Source organism: Miniopterus natalensis, chromosome 1 (assembly GCF_054644295.1).
Source record: "Miniopterus natalensis isolate mMinNat1 chromosome 1, mMinNat1.hap1, whole genome shotgun sequence".
In the NCBI taxonomy this organism is placed as follows: domain Eukaryota; kingdom Metazoa; phylum Chordata; class Mammalia; order Chiroptera; family Miniopteridae; genus Miniopterus; species Miniopterus natalensis.
The window spans coordinates 66,654,555-66,674,122 of NC_142081.1; the positions used below are offsets into that span (position 1 = coordinate 66,654,555).

General features: G+C 41.8%; 1 protein-coding gene across 1 annotated transcript; it reads left to right on the forward strand.

Annotated features, from left to right (window-relative positions):
• The first annotated feature begins 3,403 nt into the window (after positions 1–3,403).
• On the forward strand, positions 3,404–9,580 carry PNP (purine nucleoside phosphorylase). Its single transcript, XM_016199560.2, has 6 exons — positions 3,404–3,474; positions 5,227–5,396; positions 7,706–7,809; positions 8,008–8,183; positions 8,296–8,486; positions 8,909–9,580. Exons 1-6 carry the CDS (start codon positions 3,464–3,466, stop codon positions 9,124–9,126), a joined length of 870 nt encoding a protein of 289 aa, XP_016055046.1. The 5' UTR covers positions 3,404–3,463; the 3' UTR covers positions 9,127–9,580.
• Positions 9,581–19,568: the final 9,988 nt, after the last annotated feature.

A 19,568-nucleotide genomic window follows, 5' to 3' on the forward strand; every position in this document is an offset into this window, starting at 1 on the left:
TTTAGAGGTGCTGTAAAAAAAATTGCTGAGCTACTAAGCTCACTATAAACTAAGAAATTGGGGACCTCTGGTAGGGGTGCTGAAAATAGATCAAAATGGTCATGAGGGAATAAACCAGCAATTTTCAACTAGTGTGCCGCAAGAATTTTTTAAAACATGCAATACATGACGATTTAGCCAGGGCCATGGACTGATTTTCCCTTAGACTGTCAAATAAAAAAATGACAAAGGCAACATAACAATAGCTGTCCAGTGTGAATTAATCGAAATTATCTTTTTTTGTCACATTGGCAAAAACCATATTTTTTGGTGTGACGCAGAATTTTAGTGATTAGTTTATATGTGCCATGCGATGAAAAAGGTTGAAAATTGCTGGAATAGAGTAGGGGACCTTCTCTTGAGATGACTGTAAAAAATAATATAAACAGAGTCACTTTACGTATGAGTCAGAGCTGCTTGTGCAGAGGAACTGCCTTGTATGTCCTACTCCTCAAACTCTTGAAATGTTAAAATGGGCAAAATAACCTTTGGACTTAAGAAGCTTTGTATCCTGAACAACTGTTTCCGTGGATAAGAAGAAAGCAGATGTTATAACTACAGGCTGGAAAACATTCTTTAGCATTATCATCATTGTATTAGCTTATCTGCACCTATAGAAATTCCTTCTATTTGTGTATTTGTGCTCGTGTTCCTTTCTCATAAGCACCCCTTCCTTTCACTTCCTATTTGGGCTGCTGCCTGAATCCGTGCTTCCTGAATAGCTATTCTTTTGAATCTCAAAAGCTCATTTGCTACTCACTTTGGCTTTTATTATTTTTATTTTCAAATTATAAGAGAAAGTTCATTTAGAAAGTTACAGAGGTAGTAGAAGTGAGCCCACTGGGCTTCGTGGACTCTGGAAAGAAGTTACCGAGGCAAAGGAAGGGCCCTTGGAGTTTAGGAGTGAGAAAGGCAAAGGTGACCGCCTGGGGGGAAGTAGCGGGGGAAGGGAAGGACATGGGCATGCTCCAGAGAGGGAGAGCCTACGCCTATTATTTTTAAGTTAACAAGACCTAAAGGGATATAATAGGCACTTAATAGGTATTTTATATTTTTGACCGTTAAGTCAGTGTTCATAGTTCAGCAGATGCACACAAACACGGAACACCTGAATCTGTACACTTTAAAGGTCAAAACCTGTGAGGATAACGGTAAGAGATGTAAATAAACCAAGGTTAAGGGTAGGACTGGATCCAAGGCAGGGTCTGATGCAACCTAGAGCCTGGGCCCTCTTGTCGAACAGACCAAGATAAAGATGTGGTTTGAGGAGGCCTGCTGGGCCTCATAGGGTAGACTCCTCTCTGGGCCATTGGTGAATCTGAGATTAAAGAGATTGGGGCTTCAAGGGATTATGCAGAACACTGGTTGCTGAACTTGAATTCAGAATAAAGAATGTTGTGTAGTTCTGAAGGTTATGCCACTTGGCCAAGGTGGAGTCTGGTAAATTGTCCTTGCCTGTCACATAACACTCCATTTCTTGGATGATGGGAATGTTTAAATATACTGCAGACTCTTCCCCATATGATGCTATAGAAACACTGCAGAAAATTGATACTTGACCCTGAATTTTCTTTTAGGAGATGTATGGCAGATCATCTATTTTTGGTTTCACACATACTAACTTTAGGCAGGGGTGGAAAACGTCCCACCTGAGGGCCATATGTGGCCCTCGAAATCATTTGGTCTGGCACTGCTAAGGCAATCACAGGTGGGACTCGAAATTCAATAAATTCAATTAAATGTTTAACCAAATATAGCAGGCTAATTTTTATGTGGATAATTTTGTATGGCCTGAGAATGATGCTATAAATATCCAAATGTCCTTGGCAGAAAAAGTTTCCCCATCCCTGCTTTAGAGAGTCCATTAAAATGAATTGATTAAGTTTGTACTTTCTTAGATATAATCATGTTCTAATCTCTTTTGTGTAAAGCGGGTTGGATTTGGAGTGTTTAAAAAAATTTTTCAGCACTCAAATTGGGTAGATATTTCCTGGAACAGATTTAATATCATGCTTTTGATGTTTCAATTGTTCATAGCCTCATTACTAAGATCACTAAGCTTTACTTTATTTTTTAAAAAATTTATTGGTTGCCTCTTGTTTGTGCCTTGACCAGGGATTGAACCCACAACCCTGGTATATCAGGACAGTGCTCTAACCAACTGAGTTACCCAGTCAGGGACACTATGGTTTACTTTAAATGAGCCTGTTATTTTTGCTAAAATTACTGGATGAATAGGGATAGTAATAATAATAATAATAAATACAATAATAACAATAATGATAGAATAAAGCATTCATTTGGCACTGAGCTCCATATGTAGAGTCTTAACTCTTATATCCCTAACACTAGAACAGAACAGAGTTTGGAGCATAGTTGATGCTCAATAATGTTTCTTACATGAATGAGATAAAAACAGGGTTGGGAAACAGTGGCTTGGACCATGGTGATGGGAAAAATGGCAAGCAGGAACAATTAGACTTTAGGTGAGTGGACACAGGTGGCAAATAGATATAGCTAAGCAAGGGCCATTGATTTGCGATTTTATGTGAGGCTGGTTAAAATTGTAAAAGTGCGGAGAGGAAATAGCTGAATCCTTACAAGGATGTTATATTGGGTAGTTTTGTTACAGGAGTCCTTCTCTAGCTATCTGTATTGCTTGGATCCAGGATTGTGTAAATCAAGGTCTTGTCCATTTTCCCATCTCATCCCACCCTTTGTCTATGTTGAGAATCCAGGAATTCTTTCCCTTAGAACTTTTATCTTCTCCCCACCTGGGCCTAGATTTAGACCCCTAATCTATTTCCCCAAATCCTGTAACCTCCAGGTCAGCAATGTTGCTAAGGTCGACCCAGTTTCCCTTGTCCAGGAAGCAGCAACTCAGACACAACTCGGCTCACTTAATTTTCTTCTGGGGTTGCACGATCTAATGTTTAAATTTTTCTCTTTTTAATCTCTCACGGTGTGCTGCAGCACCACCCCAAATAGGGTTGCAGGTTCATGGGCGAAGGGTGGAGGTTGTGTATGTGCCGGGGGGTGGGGGGTGGGGGGGTGCTTCTCCTCCTGGCTTCTAGCCTTCTTCCCGCACAGTTTCCTTCTTGCGGGAAACCTGGGCCCTGCGGACCGAAATAGGTGCAGGGATGAAATGCTGGATGTGGTGCGCGAGGCCCGAGAAAGGGTCCAGCACCGGGGAAAAACCTCGGGTTGACAGCTCAGCCTGTGGCGATTGAATCCGGGTGTGTCACCATGGAGATGGGCCCGCCCTCGTGCTTGGCTGCCATTGGCTGGGCGTTCCCGGGCTGGCGATATAAGCCGGCTGCCCCCTCGCCGCGCTCTGACTGCGAGGGCCCGAGCGAGCTGCCCAGCTCGGCGGAGCCGGAGCCGGCGGAGAGGGGCGCACTCCCCGGGAGCGCCCGGCGGGACCATGGAGAGGCGGTGAGGAGGGCGCCAGGCCCGAGACAGCCCGAAGGCACCTGGGGAGGGGAAATGGCTGTCACCGAGACCTGGAAACTTAGCGCTCTGGGCCCCGAGGTGGCCGGGAGAGGGAGCGAGTGCCCTGGAGATGCAGAGGCCTGGCACCGAGCCGCGTGACAGGGACAAAGCGGCAGAGCGGCGGGGCGGCTCCCCCCGCGGGGGCGCACGTGGGCATCGCGCTGAGGTGGGGCAGCCGGAGCAGGAAGGGACCGGCTAGCAAGTGCGGTCTACTCGGAAAGGTGGAAAGAGGGTGTGTGTGTGTGTGTGTGTGTGTGGGGTGTAAGTGTAGAGGGAGGAATGCACCCCCCAACACACACACCGCATGTGCTCTTCCCAGATTGCCATTCTAGAGTCTAGGTAAAGCCACAAGGTACTTTTTGTGCCCTATCTAGAGCCCCTCCTTCAGAGGAGAGACCGCTCACGTCCCTCACCCACGGATCCATTCCCTCCAAACTGGAGGTTCACTTAAATTGAGGATGGAGTCTCCAAGGAGAAAAGGAAATCCTTATTTAGTGAACTGAGCAACAGCCCCTGCCCTCCCCCTCCCCGTTGAAAACCCTTTTCTCTGCTTTGGTCCTGGAAATCTCAGCCAAAGTCTCCAGCATTAGGGGTCACTGGCTTCTGGATGTCCAGGGATCCAGGGTGTTCTTGGGGGACTGAGGGCCAATGAGGAAGTCCTATAGGCTGTGGCTAAATGTGCTAGGTGTTCAGGGCTTCACACTTCTTCCATTTCCTTTGCATCTCTTGGGGTTGCTATTTGATGAACTTTATACCATTTTATTGCTTCTGTTCTCCATCATCCTGTGGCCCCAGCTCTATTGCCCTCACCCCTGCCCCTTACCCAGCTGCTTTCCTGAGGATAGCCTGGTGTATTGTGGGCATCTTGGTTTCAAAGGCTCTGCTTTCAAAGGATAGGATTTCCTCTAGAGGCTCCATTAGTTGTGTTCAGCTCTGTTGCACCTCAGTTCGACTTTTTTCCTTTCTTCAATCTTTGGTCTTTCCAGATGGGTGTGAGAATTGGACTGGACTTGGGAGAAAAATTCTAGGTTGATTTTTTTTTGGGGGGGGGTGGTGGTGCTGATATATGGGTTCTGGGTAAGTTTTTGTCCTTAGGTCTCTGAAGGGCAAAGAACCTTGGTGAAGAGAAGGGAAAAAGGGAGAAGGCAGGGAGAAGAACACAGCAAAGGAAAGTGGAAGAAAGATTCAAGAGCTGTGGACCCAAACCATGATTTATGGAGTCATAGGTCTTTGGAGCTTATTGGCAACAAGGTTTTAATTAATTTTCAAGCTGTGCCTATAACAGAGGTGGGGCCCTTTACCCTCCTTCATTTGATTATTTTAATTGTACTTCTGTAGACTCTGTGATCCCTTCCTCTCTAAATCTTTGTCATAAGGAGAGATATTAAACCTGACAGTGGTAGCAAAACTTGAGTTGGGGCTGGTGGTGGAAACATGATATTTTGTCAGGCTTTGGAATGAATTTCATATCAGACTTTCAGTGGGTCTGATTCAGAAAGGGGAGTAGGCGGGTGGGTGAGCTTAGTGTGGCCTTTCCTGAGAGAGAGGAGCCTCCACTCTGGGGCAGCTCTTTGCCTTCCTTCTGTGTCCCCTGCCACCTCGGTATACCTGCCAGCCTTTCTGCAGTAAAGGCCATTAATCTCTGATGCCCTTGGTATGGGAGCAAAACTCACCTTGATTTTTCTTTTTTTCTAGATTCACATATGAAGATTATCGACACACTGCAGAATGGCTTCAGTCCCACACCAAGCATCGACCTCAAGTGGCAGTGATCTGTGGTTCTGGCTTAGGAGGCCTGACTGATAAATTAACTCAGACCCAGATCTTTAACTACAGTGAGATACCAAACTTTCCCGAAAGTACAGGTAAGGCAAGGAGGAGAGAGGGATGGGACTGAGGGATACTGATGGGATTCTGAAGGGAGGGCTATCCTCCTATGCCCCAGGTTTTTTGTGTGTTTTTTAAATCCTCACCCATGGGCATTTTTTCCATTGCTTTTCAGAGAGAGTGGGGCGGGGGGAGAAACATCGATGTGAGACATCTCGATTGGTTGCCTCCCACATGCACCCCTACCAGGGCCAGGGATCGAGCCTACAACCTAGGCATGTGCTCTTGGCCAGAGTCAAATCCAGGATCCTTCAGTCCACAGGATGGTGCTCTAACCACTGAGCAAATTGGCCAGGGATAGACCTGGTTATCCTCTATAGCATTGGGCTAAAGACAACTGTTGTAAGAGTGGGAAATAAACCACCATGAATCAGAATGACTTTAGAATGAATTTCCCCTAGGACTTTCATAATAGGGTATGTGTGTATCAGTGGTACTATATGATGACATATTTCCTATGCTTTAATGACTCAACACTCCTTAAAGCTCTACAACACCTCCCCTATACACACCCTGTTCACCACATACATGCCTATCTAATCTATCACTCTTCAGCTTAAATGGAAAAAGCCTTTCCTGGAACTTCCCATGACAAAGCTGGGCCTCCCCTGTCCTATGCCCTTAGGCCATTTCTAATCTCCCCAGCTCTAGTTTCAGTCCTAGGATAAGACATACACTAGTGCAAAACAACAAATGAACACACAGACTACCATGTTCTTGCAAACAAATATGCAAATGATCCATGAACACACAGAACCTAACACACTTGACCTTTTGAGGGGGGAAAGGGCAGATAACCCCTATGCACAGAGGGACCTGATACCCAGCATCCTAATAGCAGCTGGAAAGCTCTACAGCTAAGGCTTAGAAAAGGGCCACGTAAAATAGGGGCAAGTTCCAAGTGAAGTACAAGGGTAGCTTATTTGGTTTACTTATTAATTTTTCAGACAATTAACTTCCCTTGGTTAATGTAATACTTCTTTGGATTTCTAGCTTCCTTCCTCTTTCCTCTGGAGAGTTATGGCTTTTAACAGATTTTAAATATATATATGTTTTTATTGATTTTAGAGAGAGGGGAAGAGAGAGGGATAGAGAGACAGAAACATCGATCAGCTGCCTCCTGCACAGAGTGCTCCTTACTGGGGATCAAGCCTTCAACCAGGGCATGTACCCTGAGCAGGAATCGTTTTGGTGACCTCTTGGTTCATGGGTTAACATTCAACCACTGAACCATCCTGGTGGGGCAACTTTTAACAGATTTTTCAGTTATTTTTCAAACCTTTTGGCGCAAGACTGGGAGACCAGAGCAGAAAGGTGGGAATGGAGGTTGGAGAAGGAAATACTAAAAAGAGAGATGGAGAGCAAAATTTTGTAAGGGAGACAGCAGTGACTAACGTTGACTCCACCTGCCACTCCTACCTGCAGTGAGAAGGGCACTATACTAAGTGATAAGGGGATTGATTTTTTTAAACTTCCTAACTCTCACCTATGTTCTATTACTGGTAATTAAAAATAAATAAATTCTATTTCTGAATATCTTTCAACTCTTCCTCTCCCAAACCATCCATTCCTTAAAGGATAAGTTGGCCATGTCCATTAGAGGAGACATGCCAGATGAGGAAAATGATAATAGTGGTTATTCCATCTGTGTGGGGGTTACTCGTGCATTCCCATGCCCCTGTGTACCCCACTGTGGGCATGTATTCCCACAGGACAGTTTGGGAGTCCTAATGCAGGAGACTTGTATGGGTCGAAGCCCCTTACCCTTATTCAGTAGCCTCTTTAGGAAGCAGAATATACCATGAGCTCCCTATCAGGGGTAAATATGCATTTAGTTTAGTTTGGGTAATGAATAGGAACACACATTTTAAGAACTTTGGAAATTTGGGAAAAGTGGTTTATAATTATTACATTCCTTATTACCCTCTTATTCTATTTTTTTGCTTACTTTCATTCTCTTACTGTATGGCTTTCTTGTTCTTTTGAAATTTCTTAAGAAAACAAAACAAAACATTTTTCCCCCCTTCCTTGATATATGTTCACATTGAACATCCTTACCCCCAGTTCTAATCTTAGGATGTCTTTATATACTTATTTGTAAGTTTATGATTAATTTTGGTCTCCACCAGGCGTCAAATTTCTGAACGTGAAGATAGTAACATCTTGTCTTGCTTAATTATATCTTCACATGTCGAGGACAGTGAGTTGGCTCACAGAAGGTGCTCAGTGGATATGTGTTGTATGAAAACATCATCCCATTTATTTCCCTTTCTTTCTTTGTATTTAGTGCCAGGCCATGCTGGTCGACTGGTGTTTGGGTTCCTGAATGGCAGAGCCTGTGTGATGATGCAGGGCAGGTTCCACATGTATGAAGGCTACCCACTCTGGAAGGTAAATTGGGGGCATAAGTCTGGTTGGCTCTGGAAGAAAGGGGAGAGAGCTCTCTGTCCCACTTTATTGCCTAACTACCTAGGCTAGGTAGAATTTTGGTTCCCTCCTTTCATGATGTATATAGAGCACGCATATCTGAATAGTGGATTGGTGAACTTTTAAAGAACACTTTCTGATCTTTTATCTTTTGTTTCTAAGGTGACATTCCCAGTGAGGGTTTTCCACCTTCTGGGTGTGAGCACCCTAGTTGTCACCAATGCAGCTGGAGGGCTCAACCCCAAGTATGAGGTTGGAGATATCATGCTGATCCGTGATCACATCAACCTACCTGGTCTCTGTGGTCAGAACCCTCTCGTAGGGCTCAATGAGGAAAGGTACTTAAATTGCTTTCTTGTTTATAGATGGGAGGGTTTAAGGACTTGTCTGGAAGTGAGGAGAATGCTCATTGTATTCCATTAATCTGAGATAATCCAACCTGTGCCCTAGGTTTGGAATTCGTTTTCCTGCCATGTCTGATGCCTATGACCGGGAGATGAGGCAGAAGGCTCACAGTACCTGGAAACAAATGGGGGAGCAGAGAGAGCTACAGGAAGGCACCTACGTTATGGTGACAGGCCCCAACTTTGAGACTGTGGCAGAGTGTCGTATGCTGCAGAAGATGGGTGCTGATGCTGTTGGTGAGAAGGGGTACTTGGCTAGAGGCTTGAAGAGGGAAGGATCTAGTAAAATAGAGATGGGAAGGAGTAAAATATTAGAGACCCGATAGAAGATCTAACTTAAGGAAGACTGAATTTCTACAAAGTGATTTCTAGAAAGATTAAGGTGGTGAGGTTTGGTGTGTTGTAGCATCAAACCTCCCCACTCAGCATCAAGGGCTTTAACCGCTGTAATGCTAATGACCTATCCTTGATTTGATTAACTGTTTCTAAGGATTATTCTAACAAATGTCATAGCCACCTTCTGTACCTCTGGCTGGACGATGGAGCTGCATCATTAGAACTGACTTCAAAATTACCACAGACTGTTACAGATTAGGTTAAAGGGTGAAGAAAGAGTCATTTGAGGATCCTAACACTTGGCTTTCCTTTCTCTCTATCAGGCATGAGCACAGTACCAGAAGTTATAGTTGCAAGGCACTGTGGACTTCGAGTCTTTGGCTTCTCCCTTATCACTAACAAGGCCATCCTGGATTATGAAAACCTGGAGAAAGCCAACCATGAGGAAGTTCTAAATACTGGGAAACAAGCTGCACAGAAATTGGAACAGTTTGTCTCCGTTCTTATGGCTAGCATTCCACTGCCTGACCATGCCAGTTAACCAGCCCCAGAGTGGTCTGGCCTCTCTCTTATGGGACCCAAGTAGCTGCTACCTACTTTGGATCCTTACTGGGGTGACATGCCCCTGGCCTTATATAGTAGCAGAAAGGAGAGGAAGATCCCTATCCTTCACTTTCCCCACTTCTCCCACCAGACCCTTCTGGTGCCTAGTGCTCTTTTGCTCAACTGTCTTCTCAAAACAGTTTCCACTCCCATTATTTCCCAGGAGCTGGAACCCAAGCCCAGCCCTATAACATATCAATGAATGTTCCCAGGGCTACTGAATTTGACACTGTATTAGCTGCTGCTAGCTTTCTGAGATTATGCTTTCACATTTCCGGGGGCTCAGTTCTACCTCCCACAGAATACTGGAGACCACACAAGGACCAACCCAATCAATACCTCTTGGACTTTAATACTATCATATTTTAAGAATAAAGAGAAAGATGAAATAATTTCTTCATTTTTGTGCAATTTGGGATAAGGCTGGGGCACAGGCCAAGACTGGCATAAAAGACTGTGCAACCACGTGTTGTGTGACTGCTTCTCAGACAAGTAGCTAAGAACTGAGATGATGTGGTCTGTAAATTCAGGAAAGGGTGAAGAAAAGACAAGATGATGAAAATAGAGAAAGATGTTAGCTGATGATAAGGAAGGGCTAACTTATGGCATATAATAGCCACTTCTCTCAGGCCAGTCTTGCATCTGTCCCATGCCTTCTGATTGTTTTCCTGTCTACACTCATGAATATCTGAATTAGTTTACCGATTTCCACTTCCATTCCTGCTGTTCCATTGTTGCCAGTTCCTTGTTAAGGCCTAATTATATTTCCTCTTGATTGTATTTGCTTCTCTCCACTACTCTTAACCTCTCATAATCAGTAGCAACTGTACTCTTCGCCCCATTCTGACAGTGCAGTGACACATACCCCTTTATCTGCTGCCAGACACTTCACTGATGATTAGAGTTTTGTCAACCCCAGGCAGCTTGAGTTGGCTCATACTCAATTTCTCTTTGAGCACTTCCTTTCCTCCTATTGCTAACACTCTGGGCTCTGGTCTTTGTCTTCATTTTTGCCTGGCAAGAACTTCCCTGTGACCCAGCAGCCAGGCATGGCCCTTTTCTGGCTCATTGCCCTGTTTGTGTTTATCAACTTGCATTCAGCTGGCTGGCATGTTTGAAAACCACACTACACGCCAGGCTTATTTGCCTTTTGAGAAAGGATAGTGCTGGATGAGCCTTTAATGGTGACATTTCAGTTAGTAATATAATATGGAAGAAGCATTTTGGACAGAAAGCTTTTGAAAACTCTTTCAAATAATGTTAAATTAAGAATGTAAAAATGGTCTTTCCTCAAGTGCCTAACAGTCTTTTTAAAAAATTGTATTCTTCAATTACAGTCCACATCCAACACTATTTTATTTTAGTTTCAGGTGTACAGCACAGTGGCCAGACAACCACAGACTTTTCAAAGTGGTTCCCCCCTCCCCCCCGATAATTCAAGTACCCACCTGGCACCATACATAGTTATTCTGATATTATTGACTGTATTCCCTATGCTGTACTTTATATCCTTGTGACTATTTTGTAACTACCAATTTTTACTTCTTAATCCCATCACCTTTTTCACCCAGTTGCCCCCTCCCCGCCAGCAACCATCAGTCTGTTCTCTGTATCAATGAGTCTGTTTTTGTTTTGTTTGTTAGTTTATTTTGCTCTTTAGAGTCCACATATAAGTGAAATCATGGTATTTGGCTTCCTCTGACTTATTTCACTGAGCCGGACACCCTCTATGTCCATCCATGCTGCAAATGATAAGATTTCTTTCTTTTTCATAGTGCGCTACAATCCTAAGAAAGATACGTTTGAAAAACCATTAACTGTTCATATAAGATGGTATAAAATAGGTACAAGTCACATGTGATGGGAGCCCAAAGGATGGACAGATTGTATACATTGGACCATGAGCATAGGTTGTTTAGGGAAATTTTCATAGAAAACTTTGAGCTTAATCTCCAAGGGTGGAAGACAAGAAGAGGATTTCCCATCAGGGTGAGAAAAGCACAGGGCTCTGAAAAGTATTGGGCATGTTCGTGGGTCATTGTCACAGCAGGTGTGACTGGAACAGAGGCCATGAGGGGCTCTGGTGAGATGTGGGCAGACAGGTAATTGGAGGTCAGAGGAGGGCTGCATTTGGTGCTTGGATCTTTCTTAAAAAACAATATTTTCTTTAATCCTCACCAAAAGATATGTTTATTTATTTGAGAGAGAGAGAAAGAGAAAAACAGAGAAACATCGATGTGAGAGAGAGAAACATCAATCTGTTGTCTCCGACTACACACCCTGACTGGGGAATCGAACCTGCAGCCTAGGTATGTGCCCTGACAGGGAATGGAACCCCAACCCTTTTGTTGTACAGGATGACACTCAACTGAGCCACCCGGCTGGGGCTGGGACTTTGCTTTCTTACTGCTGATCTGCCTCTTGGCAAGATAGGCCAGAAACCAGAATAGTGCCACTTGAAAAGTATGAGAGATGAGTGGAATATTTAAGGGCATTTCTAGCTTTTCAGATTTAGTAGAGGGTGTTGTGTTTCATGACAGAATATTAGATTCAAGAAGAAAATTATGCATTTGATGTCCTAATTCAAAAGTCGAATTCTTAGTTCTAACTTACAGTATAAAAAGTAGGACTCACCTACTTTATATGTATATACATACATCAAGTGTATACATTACTATATTCATGTTAGGGCATTAAATATACCCTGAAAGTGACCAAAACAATATTGTGCATTCTTTATAATACAAGCTAAAAGGTGTGGCAAGGAAAGTAGCTGCAGGCAAGTGATAATCAATTATAGGTAACATGTATTAATTCAAAGTTAATTCATTAGAATTTTAGGTTTGAGGGGGTATGGGTTGAGGAGAGAGAATATGAAAATGAAATGTCTTCAAATTCCTATTTTAAAATAGCTTTACTGAGATGTGATTCATATACACTAAAATTCACCCTTTTAAAGTATACAGATCAATGATTTTTAGTATATTCAGAGATAAGTGAGATCACCACCATGCTTAATCAGATTGAAATGGTTAAATTGAAGAAATCATTAATGGCAGCAGTGGGAGTCAACTTTAGAATATTTTCATCCAAAGGAAATCGTGTATCTTTTAGCTACCATTCAGCACCCCCCATCTCCCTAGCCCAAAGAACCACTAATCTACTTTCTGTCCTTATAGATTGAACTCTATGGAATCTTACGGAATTTTGTGCCTGGCTTCTTTAACTGAGCAGAATGATTTCAAGGTTCATCCAAATTGTAGCATGCATCCATATTTCCTTTTTATGACCAAACAATATTGCATTATGTGGATACACCACTTTAAAAAAGATCAAATGTCTTCAATTTCAAAGTTCCAAATAAACCAGCCCAAATTGAATGTATCAATTTAGGTAACCGAGAGAGTAAGACCATAAAGTCAGGGGAGGTAGGTCTGGGAGGGCCACCTAAAGGGTTGTTCTTAAAAAAACTGATGATGAGACTTCTCCAGAGGGGCCTTCAGAATGACGCCAAATGGCTTGTTTGTCCTGAATCTCATGATAGGTGTCAAAACACACCCTTCATCAAGTTAGGCTTTCTTCCCTGAACCTGCCATGGTCATCTTTATCGACACCAGTAATGCTTATTAATCATGTATTTTGAATAGAACATTATCCTAAAAACCATACTATAAATTGATCATAAGAAAGTGCTTGCAGCCTAGATGGGAAACAGGATATATGTATAAAAAAGGAAAAACAAGCCTGAATTAGTTACGCCCTCTGTGTCTACTTGTAGTCATTTCATATGTTACATTGTCATTGTTTAGAATTGGCTTCCACCACTGAACTATGAGTGAGAAAGGACTAACTTTTTGAAAAAGGAATGCAATAATGTGTGAAAAGTAGCACGTGCTACGTGTCAATGATGGCTTTTGCTACAGGAATTCAGAGGAGAGAACCAACACTGGGGATGGGGAGTGGGAAAAGGATTGTTGAGACCTGAGTTAGGTCTTACAGGAAAGAGAGGTAAAGAGGACTGGCAGAAGGCATTACATGCAGGTGAATTCAGGAATGTTTAACCATTTAACAGGCTGAAATGGTTAAATCGAAGAAATCATTAATGGGAGCAGTGGGAGATAAGGTGGAGAGGGACTACATTGTTTAGGGCTCTGATTCCAGGCTGAAGAGTAAGAACTTGATTCTTGAGGCAAGATGGTCAATCACTGAAAGCTTTTAAACTTAGGACTGACAGGTGAAAATCCCATGGTAGTATTTTGATGAACTGAAGCTTAACTAGAAGCAGGAAGGCTTGTTTTGATGGTAGAATTATTTCACCCCAAGAAAGCTGTATAGGATAGCATAATTGGTGGTGTTAAGTATATCATTTTTAATCGAGTTGAGGTCTTTTGTAGTGTTTAAAAGAATATGCTGTTGGGAGCATTTGAGATCTTGCTTCCCTCCATATGTTGTCAGTTTGGCTCAAATAAACTTATAAATATTCTCTAAAAAATTAAATAAAAATAAAAAGTAAAAAGAATACGCTGTTATAAAATAAAATGTAGCCCAGCCAGTGTGGCTGAGTGGTTGAGCACTGACCCATGCACCAAGAGGTGGCCGGTTCTATTCCCAGTGAGGCACATCCCCAGGTTGTGGGCTCCATTCCCAGTAGGGGGTGTGCAGGAGGCAGCTGATCATCGATGTTTCTCCCTTCCTTTCTCTAGAAAATCAATTTTAAAAAATTAAAAAATAAAAATAAACTGTAAAGGTAAAGTGCAAGAATTAGAAATGAAAATATACATTTATGTTAAATTAGTTTTCTTTTTTTAGATTAAAATTTTGAATAGGTGATGTAATTACATAGTTAAAAAACTAAGCAACATTAAATGTATGCCGTGAACGTTAGATGTATACAGTGAACGTTAGATGTATACAGTGAACGTTAGATGTATACCGTGAACGTTAGATGTATACCGTGAACGTTAGATGTACGCAGCAAAAAGTTTTACCTTCATTCTGTCCTCCATCTGCCCTTTCTGCCCCACCCACTGGTAACCACTTTTATTAGTTTCTTGGGTGTTCTTCTTCCAGGATTTATAAATGTATAAACAAGTAAAAATACGTATTCTTATTTATTTCTCCTCTTATTATTACACACAGAAGTTAGCATGTTATATGTATTGTTCTGTATCTTGCTATTTTATCTTAATATATCTTGGAAGTCTTTCACATCAATAAATCAGTGTGCTTTCTTGAGTTAGGTCACTGCTGTCAAAGACACATGTCTGTTATCTCAAATTTTTTAGAAGCAAAGGAAGAACATGGTTTAAAAATTTTTTAGCCATTTCCCACTTTGTTTGTTGATTACTAATAGGGATACAGACAAAGAGGTGGCATTGCTTGCTGCCCCTTTAAAGCCAGAAACTGGGGAGACTAGAACCATTCATTCTGTGAAGTGCCTTCTACTTAAATTGATTTGGCTTAGATTTGCATTCCCTTTTTTTTTTTTTGGTAAATAGGACTCTGTTTTTCATAATTACTTTTTGTTTCTAAGGGACACCCTTTGAACAAATACTGGCTACCTGCCTGCTTTTTCTGTTGTTGTACATTTCTATTTTAATAAAAACGAAAAACTTCCTGTCCTTAATCTTTTTGCCAGACTTTAAGTTTTTGTCTAAATTAAATTTGATGTTGTTTGGGATTACTCTGCCTTTGTTCTCTTGTATTTAGGTCAAAGAAGGCCCATTCTTCCATCAGGTTTTCACTTTCACGTCAGTCCTGAGTTTGTTATTTCAGGAAGCTTACTTTATCTCACTTGTCAGTCTCTTTGTATTTTCTTGTTCTCTTTTTTTCTTTCTGTTATTCATGTTTTTTGTTGTTTTTTTAAAAATTTCATTTTGTTTGTCAGCTACTTGATTTCAGCCTTAGTCTTTCCTTTTCCTATTTTATTTTGAACTGTTTCTGCCTGAGCTCCTGCTATAATTTTATAATAAAAGATTAGTAGAAATATACTACTTCTTTATGCATAGCCTGGCCTGTCCTAGTTCTATCAAGTGTTCTTTTTACCATCAAAGGTTGTCTGTCAATGCCAGTGCATAATATTAATCCCCACTGCTCCCCCCAACTAATAATATGCAGTTACCGCACTGTTAGCACCCCACTGACTCCATCAAACAAAGTGCGAAAATGATTTAATTTCCATTAGGGGACAAAGTTGATATTTGGCACAGTGGTTGTTTTTGATATGTTTGTTTTAGATCTGGGAAAGTTCTCACTCTGGATATCCATAGATAGGATGTTAGGGTTCCTGTGAAGCCCCTGAAATACAAGATTATGTGTGTGTCTGAATTTTGGGGGACAGGAGGAAGTTATTAGGTTTCCTTGGATGCATACTCTGCCCATTGCCCCTCCTCCTTCACAAATGGATAGAAACTACTTTTTTTTTTAATAAATAGAGATGGAATTATGGTAAGAGTAATTTTGGATATTTTCTGCCATTTTTCCTTTATTTTTTGTCTTCTTTTTTTCTATTTTTTAAATTCTTTATAGCTGCCCAGATTTTAAAATATTTTCTATCTACTGGTTCTTCACTTCAGGACAGCTCGACAGCTCGATGGCTGGTCTGAGAGCTTGTTAGCAGGACTCCCAAGGATCTAGGAAGTGGATCTTGGTTATGTTTCCACAATACTGGGTTCAGGAATGCTCTCCGACCAGAATATCCTAGCCTGGGGAGTCTGCAAGAGATGTCTTAGAGAACCTAACTGTGTTGTATATTCTGTAATCCTTAGACACATGAAGTGCCTCTGCCCCAGGAAAGGCCTGGACATGTTCACATTTGCTTATGAGCACAACTAGGCTAGACTGAGAGACACAGTTACGTTTCACAGTCTAGTATGACTCTCACTTAGAGGTTTCAGTAACAGTGCACTCTTCTGGTGAAGGTGTTGGAGTGAAGATGTTTGTACTTCTGTCTGAATTGGAAAAACTTGTTTGTCTTCTTGAGTCAACTGACTTGATTCTGTGCTTTTCTGGATAAATAACCCTGCTCGATTTGTTTAAGTGATGTCTGTGTCAGGTGCTGTCATCGGTCTGTGTGTAGTATTGGCATTTTTTAATATAGTGGGCACTCAGACAACCATAACATTTACTTGACAACTTTATGTTGCTATTTATGTTTGTCCATTTTTTCCATTTATTTTGAACTTTGTCCTTTTGATAATCAGATCTATTAAGCCTTATGTAGAAATGCAGGTGTGTGTGTGTGTGTGTGTGTGTGTGTGTGTGTGCATATACATATACAATGCAAACCCCAAAATGATCGACCTGCAAACTCTGTCTCTCTGTGAAACATTGAGAAAGCTTGAAGCTTTTCTTTTTTCTTATATTTTTAAATATATCTTTATTGATTTCAGAGAGAGGAAGGGAGAGGGAGAGAGAGAGAGAAACATCAATGATGAGAGTGTCGTCATTGATCTGCTGCCTCCTGCACGCCCCCGACTGGGGATCGGGCCGCAACCCGGGCATGTGCCCTGACCGGGAACCGAACCTGCGATCTCCTGGATTCTGGGTCGATGCTCAACTGCTGAGCCACCCTGGGCTGGGTACTTGAAGCTTTTTAATATTTCACATACGACACCTATGAAGTGTATCTTTTTAGGCTGCTGAGCAAAGAGAGTTGAATACATGAGGAGGGTATGTTTATCCCACTTATTTAACAAATGTTCTTCAGAGAAGAACAGACGGTGTTCCTGCCTTCCTGGGGCTTACATTAAATAGAGGGAGTCAGACTACAAATAAATATAAATGAAAAAGTAATGTAATGATGAGTATTAAGAAAAATTAATCAAAGTAAAGGGCTAGAAAATAATAGAAGGTCCTAGCTGGCTTGGCTCAGTGGTTAGAGGGTCAGCCCGAAGGGTCCTGGGTTCGATCTGGCCAAGGGCAGGTACCTCGGTTGCAGGCTCCATCCCTGGCTCCAGTTGGGGCACATGCGGGAGGCAACCAGTCAATGTGTCTCTCTCACATCGATGGTTCTCTCTCTCTTTCTCTCTCCTTCTCTCCCTCCCTTCCACTCTCTCTGCAAAGCAATGGAAAAAATATCCTCAGGTGAGGATTTAAAAAACAAAAAGAAAGGACCCTTTAATAGAAGAAGAAAAGGCAAGTTAAAACTACAATGAGATTCACACTCACTGGAATGTCTATGACAGATAAGACAGACATTACCAAACGTCAAGGACACAGTGGAACAAGAACCCTCACACATTGCTGGTGAGAATGTAAACTGATGTAGCCACTTTGGAAAACAGTTTGGCAGGTTCTCAAAAAGTTAAGGATAAAACTACCACATAACCTGTCAATTATGCTTCTATGATATCTACCCAAGAGAAATAAAAACATATCCACACAAAGACTGACACACAAATGTTCACAACAACATTACTCACAACATCCCAAACCAGAAACAACTGGTGAATGATAGCCAAATTATATATCCATACCATGGAATACTACTCGGCAAATAGGGGAACAAACTACTGACACATGCTATGTCATGGGTGAACCCTAAAAACAAGCTAAATAAAATAATTCACATACAAAGGACAGTATCCTATGATTCTATTTACATGAAATGTCCAGAAAACGCAAACTTATAGAGGGTAGACTAGTGGGAACAAATAAAGTGTGTAACAGAAAAAAAAAAAAAAAAGAAAGAAATACTGGCAAGGAAAAAGAAAGTTTATAAAAAAAGAAAGTAGATTAGTTATTTCCTGGGGCTCGGTAGAAATGGAGATTAGTGTAAATGGGCATAAGGGATCTTATGTGGGGGGAGCAGGGGGTGAAAATGTTCCTGAACTGATTTATGGTAATGGTTGCAACAGTGAGTAAAGCTATTAAAAATTATTGAATTGTATGTTTGAAACGGGTAAATTTTATGATATGTAAAATATACCTCAGTAAAGCTATTAAAAAGAAGGTAATAAAGGAGAGAGCAATTTCAAATAGGCTGGCTCAGGGAAGGCCTTCCTGCGGAGATGGCATTTGGACAGAGGCCAGAATTAAGGAGGGAGTGAGCAACACAATGATTAGGGAGGAGAGTTCAAGCAGAAGGTAGAGCTGGTGTAAAGGTTCAGAGGGAACTTAGCAATTTAGCAAGAACAGGGAGAACGATGTTATCAGAGTAGAGGGAACAACAGGGATAGTGGTGGGAGTTAAAGTTGGAGATGTAGTCAGGTGTTGTAGGTCATGGTAAGAAGTTTGATTTTGATTTTGAGCATGAAAAGAGGTTACTGAAAAGATTTTTAAATGGATTGACCTTTTAAAAAAAGTCTCACTGGATGCTTTGTAGAAAATCAACAGTATGAAGCAAAAGTGGAAGTAGGGAGATCAAATAGGAGACCACTGCGGTAGACCAGGCAGAAGGCTGGTTTAGCTTGGACCAGTGGTGGTGACTGAGGTGATAAGAAGAGGTCAGATTCTGGAGATATTTTGAAGGTATATCAGACATGACTTAGAAGTAGGGAATGAGAAAAAGAGAGAAATCAAGAATATCTCCTAAGTTTTTGGCCTGATGTATCAGGTGAATGGAGTTGCCATTTCCTGAGATGAGATCTTTAAGAGGGGAGCAATTTTGCTTTTACAGCTGTTAAGTCTGGAAAGGCTCAACCTTCAGGTGCTTGTGTGGAGTATGCAGTTGGATAAATGAGTCTAGAATCAAAGAGGAGAGTTTTAAGCTAGATATATAAATTTGGAAGCCATTAGCACATAGATGACATTAAAGCAACTGATCTGGATGATATCATACAGGGACAGAAATCAGGATGAAGAGAAGGCTCCGGCAAAGGAGTGTGAGTGACCCATTAGTGGGGTAGGGGAAAACTCAGGAAGTAGGATATCTTGAAGGGCAGGTAAAGAGAGTGGTCAAGGTCACTGCTGATCTTGACAAGTAGTCTCAATGGAGCAACAAGGATACACCTTGGACATGGGAGCATGCAACAGACCAATGAATCTCAGAGGCAAGGAGGGGGAGGGAAGAGGTTAACCAAAGAGCGTCTGTGCATATATGTATAACCCGTGGACACAGACAATAGTGAGGTGAAGGCCTGGGGACAGGGACGGAGTGGGGTGGAGGGGGTCAATGGGAGGAGACAGGGGGACATCTGTAATACTTTCAATGATAAAGATAAACTTTTAGAAAAAGGATTACACCTTGATTGGAGTGAACACCAGAAAAGTGAGAAATGAGGAAACAGCATGTACAAACAACCCCATTGAGAAAGTTTGCTATATAAGGAGTGGTGGCTGGAGGAAGGATGTGGGGGTCAAGGGAAGGGACTTTTATTTTTATTTTTTGATGGAAAATATCTTGATATGGGAAGGAACCAACCAGGACTTGGGTGTGAT